Below are 10254 nucleotides of genomic sequence, written 5' to 3'. Positions count from 1 at the left end.
CAAGATTTCATGTATACATTGTAATATTTCTGCAACAATAATAAAGAAAACCCTTTTGGTGCAGGCTAATTGTTGGCTGTGAGTAATATCTTTATTGTAATAACTTTATATAATATGAACCATACAGTAGGATTTTCTTACAATATATTGCATCACTTATTTAAACTTAAAAGTGATAATTTGGTAAGTAATAAAATCTTTATAAGAAATCATGGTATTTTCAATAATATGAAAGGTGAATCTATATGTGAAAATATTTTACTCTGCCATTTTCCAAGTTCATTAAGACAAAAAAGATTTAGAAGTATTAGATCTGTTGTGTTGTAGAAATTTGAGGACACCTCCTTGATGAAAAAACTCCTTCCCGTGCATTTCCAAAGCTGGACAAGACCATGTTGATTGCAGTATCAACTGTTAACTGAACATCACTCTCTGTGTTTGCACGAGCTGGGTTAACTTCCATCATATCCACAGCTGACAGCAATCCTAAAACATCAAAATATGTATTTATTGTATGCAACCTAATGGTAATTGCTTTTATTATAAGGCAATAAAAATATACAGGGTTGTACATCTCCACTAGTCTACTTGCCCATATATGTATATATATATATATATATATATATATATATATATATCTTACATTAGGAGACTGGTAACCTTTTACAGGGACCTAATTCTCCCCTTGATTAGTGAATCCTATTCGGTTATTGGGTCTCAAAGAATGGGCAGATTGAGTTAGCAGACCAAGTTCTCAAGGCAAAGCTCCTACTCAAAATGATATTCTTCATATGTGTTTTACCTTAAATTTTTACTATATTGCACTATATTGATTCATTTTACCTATTTTACTGATTGGCTTTGTAAACATTTTGTAAGTTGTATAATAAGGATTAGGTATAAGGATTAGGTATATTGGCTATAGCCAAAGTGATGCATGTTCACTAATTTAAAGAGAAGACTAGAGAAGACTACTGCTTACATACTAAACATCATCACACCAAATTAACTATACATTATGGTGGTCAAACACCACTGATTTTTGCTAAGACTAAATCCAATCCTATCCCAAAGAAGTTGACCACATTTAAGTCTGGTACCATAAACATGTTTATGTAGAATTTTTAGGTACTGGCATGTATTCACTTCCATGTGTCTTGAAGAACTAAAAGCTTCATATATCCTTTTATATCACCTCAGCAGCTTCCACTGTTACCTGTTTTGTACAATTCTTCTGTGATGCACATGCCTTCTCTGTAAGTTAACCCACCAGTGACAGGTGTTCCAGTGGCTGGTGCCACACATGGGTCTAGACCATCAATGTCAAAGCTTAAATGGATGGGTCTCTTCTCCCTTTTATCAAGTACAACAAAACACAATATTAAACATGTGGAAACATATTTAGTATATAGATGGATCTGTATATAGATCTCTACCTGTGAATTTTCTGTGTCAAACGGTTACACTTGCTTTTTTTTTTAGACATGGCCTCAAGGCCAAGGAAATGTTTTTGTTACAAAGATTAGCTGTTTTTTACCTATATTTAATGTATTAAACATACATTATTTTTACCAGTGTTTCAAGTTATATATTATTGTATGTGTTTGCAAAAAAAAGAGATGGGGAGAAAGTGGGGTAGGGGATATTGAGGAAAGTGGTATCTGATGGGGAAAATGCTATCCCCCCCCCCCATATTTTTAGGAGTTCCTATGCCCATGGGTATGGCTCATAGTTATTCCCAAGTGCTTGGTTAGATGTGGAAGACTTTGTAAATTTAGACATTTATAGAATTCATTCACATTAATTTACTTACTTTCCAACTAAATATTGAATCGTTTCTTCCATCACTTTGCCAATTGTAAGTTTATCCACCTCACTCATTGAGTAGTATTTTATTCCAAGATTCTTCAATATATAACTAGACAGACACATATTAAACACTATTAATATTAAAACACAATTAAAGCTATTAAATTAAAATTATTTAATAAAAAAATAATGTAAAGAAAGCTCTTCTACTTAATTTGTCTTCAAACAAGTCACTGATGCCATTATCCAATATGTTTAGTACCTCATAAAGAATCAGTCAATAAACACAGTCAATGACCACGACTACCATGTGTGATCAGAGATAATTCATCTAAAAGATGAAATACTGATCCACAATTTACATGAACACACAACAGCACAACATAGTTGAATGTTCTTACCCCAGTTATTTGATACTACAGCGATTTACACTTTAAGCAAAAAAGCATATGAGAATTGTACAGTAGATGACAATGGCTACAGTGAAAGTGTTGCTGTAATGGAGAATGCTTCTCTAAATGTGTCTCCAGGTAGAGAGGCCATGGCATTACCTTACACTGCATATTTTAGAATATCTTAATAGTCTTTGTGCTGTTGAATTTTTCAGTAAAGACAAAAACTGAAACTGCATTTCAGCAGCGAGGATTGTTAAGCATCTCTGGGCTAACAAATATTTAACTACTCAAGACTGCTGATTTTCTGAGAAAGTCCAGGGTCCGGTTCCTAGTTCAGATATATATATATATTTTATATTTATTAAATGAACCCAAAAAAAGAATCTCCATCCACATATGCAGAGGGCTAGTTAATTGTAATAAAACCCTTATTACAATTAACTAGCCCTCTGCATATGTGGATGGAGATTCTTTTTTTGGGTTCATTTAATAAATATAAAATATAAAACCAATAATAAAACCTAGCAATATTTATGGAATTAAAAAAGAAACTTACTGTTCACCGGGGTCTACATCTCTCAGTCCAATATATACTATGTCCTTTGCAGATAGACATGGCTTCACCCAAGAGAATCCTGGAACATCTGTCATCTGGGGATAGAGAGGGGGATGGAGATGTGCCACACAACAATTATATGTAGAAGTGTCATACATTTCCACAGATGACATAAGATACCCATTGCTCCACTATGTAACTATGTACTGTATGTTTCTAATCAGCACACATTGATGGATTGTTTCTAATCAGGTGAGGAACAAGAGGCATGTAACAAGGATGGAGCAGAAATAATGGACTCAGGATAAATGAGGTTAGTGCATCACCACAATGGATGTGGTGTGCATGTAGCGGATCAGAAACTCTGCCTATTGAGCAGGAATTCTTGGTTATCAACAATGGTTAATACTAGAGAGTTTATTTACTGAGGAAGGGGTCATGTTGGAACTCTTTGACCTTTCTATACATTATAAAGGACCACCCCAGTGAACTTCTGAAGAAAGAGCTTGAATGGCCATGTATAATGTATAGTATTAAATCAGTGTATCGGTATCCTCATCCATTGAATTATGCAGGCCTTATGGTTGGGAAAATCTGCAGCATTTGGCCCTTTATAATGAATACTAAATAGAGAATTGGAACTCTCCTGACAACTCTCACTGCAAATGTGAATAAAACCCTACATATTTTCAAGATCTTTTACCTGGTTTCGAAGTTCCTTTATCAGGAAAGAGACAGGTTGTCCATGTAGGTTGCCACTGGGTGATGTAAGTGGAGTGTTGATATCTGCATGGGCATCTACCCAAACTACACAAAGATCAGGGTGAATCTTTGCGTGACCTGCAATTGTTCCAACTGCCAAGCTGTTTCAGTACAACAAGCAACATTTATGTAAACACAGAGTATTTCACAACACATGGATTAAAGAAAAATCATCAATTTCAAGAAAAAAAAGAAAAAGCACATGGATAGTCCTCTTAAATGTTTTTTATTTAACAAAAACTACTTTTTGACCAAACAACAGGTTTGTTTGCAGTTACCTTACTATGACTCTCTAGCCCTTCTCACCAGACCCCAATTTCAGTTTTTGACATTCTAACTGATCTACATTCAATTTATTTTTGTTTCACTCATTTGTTTGCCTTCTTATTAAATAATGTCCTTTGGACTGGTGAAAACAGTCCAGACATATGGTTAATTTACTACTATCCAAGGTGACCTGATTTGAGCCACACCAAGAAATCTAATGAGATTGGTTTCTAATGCCTGGTTTGGTCAACACTCAACGTTAACACTATTAACAGAAGTAACTGAATTCCACTTATTGTTTCATTCTTGGTTTTACACATGTATGACTAGCTTGTGACAGAGGATGCATTGAACAAATACAATAATTGAATAAAGAAACAGAGTACTGTGGTTCATGTTTTTTTTTACATTAAACAACCAGGGTTCCATTTTGACTGCTTTTAGACCAAAGCAGAAATATCAAGTTACTCTCTAGCAATACCATAGTGAACTAGGAGTTACTATTTTATGCCTTTATGGCATGGAAGCTCATAAAGTATATTATTTTCGATCAGTAAAAAAAAAAAACCTGCTCTTCGGAAGTAGTTTTTTATCTCCGTATAATAAAGCAAAAAGCAATATTCTGTGATTTGTTTTTCTTCTGAAGTGTCCAAGAGTTATGTAATGGAATTTCAACAAGATGAAACCATTCATATCAGAATGGAACCTAAAGGGGATATTGGGTAGTTTGGGAGATTATTTTTTGGAAGAAAAAAATGAAAATAATAAGTTAATATCTCAGGTAATACTACGTAATGTTCCTTCCTGTATTTGGTGGACTTGAAATTATCAATTGCAAAGAAACAGATAATTATGTAACAAAATATCTGGTTAAGATGATAATTTGAGGATACTAATGTGTCTCTTAAATATGCCTCTTGAATCTTTTTTCAAGATGTCAATGTGATAGATATTCACAAATACCTCCAACTTTACTGTCAAGTGTTAGATAACAATTAATGGGCCCCTTTCAATTAAGAAGCATTGAACACAGACTGAAAAATAGTTCTGACCATCCATCCATTATACACCATACCCAGAGATCACCCTAACACATTAGTGTTCCCCAAAATCCCTACGTTCTTTACTCTCTTTCCAATTAATACTTTAATCCCTTCATGTTTCTAACCTGCCTGTGTTCTCTTTATTCTGTATTAGAGGTTAGGAAAATGATAGCCTATAAATATATATGATCATTCCCCTTATTTCTACTACACGTCAGTGCAGCTTTCGGGTCTATCATCTGCAAGGGAGTTGCAGGAGTAGGACACTGAAATGGAACCACAGCTACAGGGAGAAGCTGCATCACTATCTGTGCTACAGAAAACTCTTTCCCCATCACATTGTTATACCTTACAGTTACTTTAAGTGTAAATTTAAATACCACCTGTTGGTTAGTAAGTCAGTGTTAGGTAATGTTTGTGAAGGAGTTCCAAGTCACCTTTATCCAAGTTAATTCCCTACCTCGTTTTTTCAGTCTCTCTCCTACCTACTATAAGTGTAAATGCTCACTAAACTGTAAAGCCACCTAACATCTTCTAAAAACCCTTAACCTGTACCCTGAAGAAACCATCTGTCCTCCTCATCTTGGAGATTTCCATGCCATTGACTTACCCACATCATACTTGCTACATCCAAATTACACTCACCCTAACAGTCTCTCTCCTACTGTTTCATTTTCCAAAACCTTCCAGTAGGGTGTAAACTTTGCCTTCCCCTTCTTTACCAGTATTTATTCATGTGTGCTTATGTTATTCTCAAATTGTTTTTTGTCAATTTTAATGCTGCCAGTTGGTTTTCACTGTCTCCCTATTATAACAGTGCTACAGAATCTAGTGACACTTTTTTAATAAATTTAATGAAATGAGAAATTAGAGTATTCTTGAGTTATACCAAAGTTGGCCATAGATCTACATTATTTTTTATTGAAACTGCTTCATAATATTTAAAGTACCTCCATCAGTTCTTTCTTACCTGTGATCTCCACCGAGGACTAGACATACCCTGCCACTCTTCTTTACTTCTGCTACTGCATTCGCAAGTTTTTCTGTGGCTTGCCCAACAGTGCGAGGGTTTTTAACATTTTGATATGGGTCATCGTTTGGAACATCTGAGAACTGCAGATCACCATAATCTTTAACATCGAAATCTACGCAGAAAATTAAAATACACAGTGAATCATTATACACCAAATACATAAGCCCACACAGATGCAATGCTAAAAGAGCTAAACCCTTTATTTATAACACAAACCCCAGAAAATGCAGAAAAATTTAATGTAGCAATAAATGCTGTTGGTGTGAGCATTGTATCTGTGGTGTTATATAATAGAGAATTTGATGGTGCTATATAAAACAATAAATAATAATAATAATAATAATAATAATAATAATGTCAAACAAGCTCTGCTGAAGTTTTTAAATGACCATGGCAATTCCCAACATATTTAGATAAATGGTTGGCGTTAGATAAATGGTAGATAGATAAACAGACTAATTATTCTTGAAATGAACAAGTTAATTTGCTGATTCATGTATATGTGAACATATTTGCAAGAACTTGCACAGTACAAAGCAAACTAGATTTGCACATCTATAGTATGTAATCTAGGGAAATTGATGAAGGCTGAAGGCTAGGACAATGTACACATCATTTCCCCTGATAACTGTGTAATTATCTCTAAAAAGCTTGTCAGTAATGTCTGCCTATCATCGTATCATCATCTGCCGAGTCCCTGTGTGAGAATTCTTACCTAGATTTTCCAGTTTCTCAATTAATCCAGCTGCTTTTAAGTGTCGCGGTCCGTGTTCTACACCACCCCTTGGCTGTGGAAGAAAAGGTAAACCAGACATAGTATACATGTTTCACACCTACTGAATACATACATCAAATCAATGAAAAACTGACCTAAAAGCTTGTTTTAAAACTGTGAAAGAAACATGAAATAATAATAATAATAATTTAATACAGCACTGGAAAAAAAATCATACATGCTTCTGTTATTTTTATTTTTTATTAAGATTACAGTTATTAAGTTATTTAGCTCTGATATCCAAACAAAAGAACTGCCCAGCCATTTCATGCATGTGAGAGAATTTTACAATGTATCAGATAGGCAGAAGAAAAATATCCGGAACATAAGACCAAGGACCAAATACATTTTTACAACTGAAAAAAAACGGTCACACTAGATCAGGCATGTCCAAAGTCCAGCCCGAGGGCCAATTGCGGCCTGCATTCCGGACTGATAAGGCCCCACAGATAAGTTGCCCAAATATAGATCTGTTTTTTGATATTAAAGGCAGAGTGATTTAACACCTGTTTAGATTTGTCATCCAAGTCACAAAATGAAAAGTATGCCGTTTTCAATAAACTTTGTATAAAATAGTTAATTTGCATTTAATTTTAATGGTTCAAAGAATGTCAGGAAAAATGGTCGGCCCTCGCACATGTTCACTTCATCAAATCTGGCACTCTTCGAAAAAAGTTTGGACATGCCTGTACTAGATAGACTGAATGGTTATTAACTGCAGTTGCATTCAATACTTCTATGTTTTATTTTACCGCCTATCATCTTTCGGTGAATACTGCACTATTGTCATAACCACCATGCTCAGGATGGTGGCACTTACTCTGCTCCCCTGCTCACAAACACAGAAGTGAGCAGGGTTGCCGTGACAATGCATCCTTCTCCATCTTGGCTGATGCCTTTAATGAGAGAGATGCAGTCCAGGGTTGCCATGATGACATGTCCGCCATCATGGCAACACGAAGAGGCATCAAATTCAAACATATTTAAACCCTTACTTCCCTATTCTAGTTGCTCAGGTATCAGCTGGTATTCCTCTCTATACCTAGGTGCTTCTAGCTATTTGGACTTCCCATGTACCAGACCCTTTGCTTATCTAGTGAACTGTGAGCTTCGACTTCTGATTTGTGACTTGACTTTGCCTTAGCCCTTCAGAAACTTCACCTGAAATTCTCTGTTTTATCCCTGCAATTAGGAACCTACTCTGCTTCTGTCCAGGCTCAGGTTAAACACATGACATCTATAATCTCACTGCAGCCTAAGAAGGAAGTTGCAAAATTACCGTATGTATTGTGTTTTTAGCCTCTGTGACTAAAAATTATTTACAACTGTGCAATTGTATAACAATATGAATAATATGTTTTATGCAAGTACCACAGGTTCTGTGTACACTGGCACGTAATAGACTTCTTTGACGAGACAGTAACTCATTATGACTCATCTTCAAATTTAATGTTGAAAGCAGGAAACTTTCCTAACATTAACATTGCTTCACATTGGGGTTTTTAAATACATTTACAATAGTTAATTGAAAATATTTTAACAACACATTCCACTAGGTAAGTAAGCTCTGGAGAGAATTTTACAGCTGAACGCAATCATCTTAATGAAGACATTAAAATGGTTCTAATAACAGTGCTTTTGAAAACCATTACTTGCCGGGCATTATATTTTGAATAAGTCACCTGCATTCAAGAGAGCTTTAAACAGAGGTATAGCTGTGACCAAACAATAGGTAGTGCTCTTAAAAGCCAGGGTCAAATAAATTTCCCCCAAGGGTTATTTTCCTCTGAAAAAATGTTACCATTCAGCTGTTATGTGTTGGAAATGTTTTGCATTCTATTCAGAAGAAGAGTTTCAAGAATATCTAGAAAAACAGTAGGTTTTTTCCCCACATTTTCATTGTTTGCTTGTATTCTTTAATTAACAAAATCACCTTTTCAGTTTATTCATGATGCTTTGGTATGTCCATGAATGGCCACTGACAAGCCATAGTGTTTGAGCCATTAAGTGGGCCAGAGGCTCATGGCCTGGGGCTCTGAGCTACTTAATAAAAAAGCATTATTGAAATTAGAGCACTTTCCTTTAAGCCTCACATGTTGAAAAGAGAGAAAAATATGCAAAATTCCACAACCCCCTCCAACAAAACAAATATAACACTAGACAAATACAGTAAACCATAAGAAATATATCCTACTAAAATGCAAGCATGTGACAAAAAATGATAAGACGTAAAGTGACTAAAGTAAGCCCAGAAGTAACCCATTGAATTTGGAAAAAGTTAAGCGTTCGTACTCTTATATCACTGGTGGATGTGCTATAACACATGTGTGTGTGTGTGTCTCAATGACAGTGTACAAAAAAATGAAAAAAATGAAAAAAAAAGCTGATGTTATGTATGCCTTGATTATGCTAATTTGATGTTACTTGATATGTTATTCCGAATTCATATATTATTCCTAATTCATATATATCAATATAGTAATCAACCAGTTCAGTTATTAAATTATGAGTGCATCAATTTCTAAATTATATATGGTGTTACAAACACAAATGTTTTGATAATAATATTCTCTTATCGACTTTGATTATTTAAAATATATTTTTCAAGGGGCTAACATGGCCAAAGAAAATAAATTTAGATTATACTTACTACTAAAAGTGAAAAAGTGCAAATGCTAACAGATATAAGCACAAGATAATTCTCACCTGTCCCTTTGAGAAGGGCGCTCCAATGACTCCCACTGATTTTTTAGTCTTTGCACTCATTGTGACAGGTCCCTCTTACACGCAAGTCTTTTACTGCTCAGTTGCTCTTTAAATACTGTGATACCGTGAGCTAAGATGAGACAAAGAGGTGTCACATCCCCTCCCATAGACTGGAATTGAGCAAGTTTTCTGAAAAGCATCAGCTGCCTCAGACCTTTGTTTGTTCATGTTGACACAGTTAACAACAATTTTAAAAAAACTTAAAAAAGAAAAAACTGCTGAAACAAACCAAATCTTTTTTTTATTTATAATTTTATCCTCTGCTTAATAAAAATAGATTTCATGCACATACGTTTGCTTATTTTTGGTGGCTTTTTCTATATATATTAACATTGTATTACTTACTATTGGAATTATGGATTATTTATTCACTGGAATAGTAGCAATGCTGTTCTTAACTTGATTAGATAACATCTTGACTAATACGTGGATTCTTGGTATGTAATAAAAGGTCAAATAACAAATTGTATCAATTGCATACAAATTGTATCATCTATGGATATATTTTAATTTTAATGAAAGGCAGAAAACAGAAAGTTATTGAGGAACCACCTCCCATTGTCAAGAACCATTCAAACTAATTACTGTAATAATGTCATCATTGTACCATTTATATATGTAATTTAGGGTTTAAAGTCTCAAAGTTCATCTCTGGGTAGTATTTACTAAAGAAATATCACATGGTGGGTTAACATGTAGGTATGCATTTTGTCAACAAACCTCAACTGGAGGGTAAGAACTTACATCAAAAAAGTATTAATTAATTATTGAAACAGTATCTTAATACAGTTTGTTAAACTAAGCACAGGTGTGGGTATTTGTGGTAGAGCTTGCCTACCTACAAACAC

General features: G+C 34.5%; 1 protein-coding gene across 1 annotated transcript; it reads right to left on the bottom strand.

Moving 5' to 3' along the window:
* Window positions 1–307: 307 nt before the first annotated feature.
* ARG1 (arginase 1) lies at window positions 308–9406 on the bottom strand. Its single transcript, XM_089496220.1, has 8 exons — window positions 9347–9406; window positions 6581–6653; window positions 5803–5977; window positions 3464–3623; window positions 2761–2855; window positions 1814–1918; window positions 1217–1353; window positions 308–486 (listed from the first exon to the last, which is right to left on the bottom strand). The coding sequence occupies exons 1-8, from the start codon at window positions 9404–9406 to the stop codon at window positions 308–310; spliced, it is 984 nt and encodes a 327-aa protein (XP_089352346.1).
* Window positions 9407–10254: the final 848 nt, after the last annotated feature.

This window comes from Sceloporus occidentalis, unplaced genomic scaffold (assembly GCF_023333645.1).
Source record: "Sceloporus occidentalis isolate IW3139 unplaced genomic scaffold, rSceOcc1.0.p SCAF_88, whole genome shotgun sequence".
Lineage (NCBI taxonomy): Eukaryota > Metazoa > Chordata > Lepidosauria > Squamata > Phrynosomatidae > Sceloporus > Sceloporus occidentalis.
This window is presented reverse-complemented; position numbering and strand designations above follow the sequence as displayed.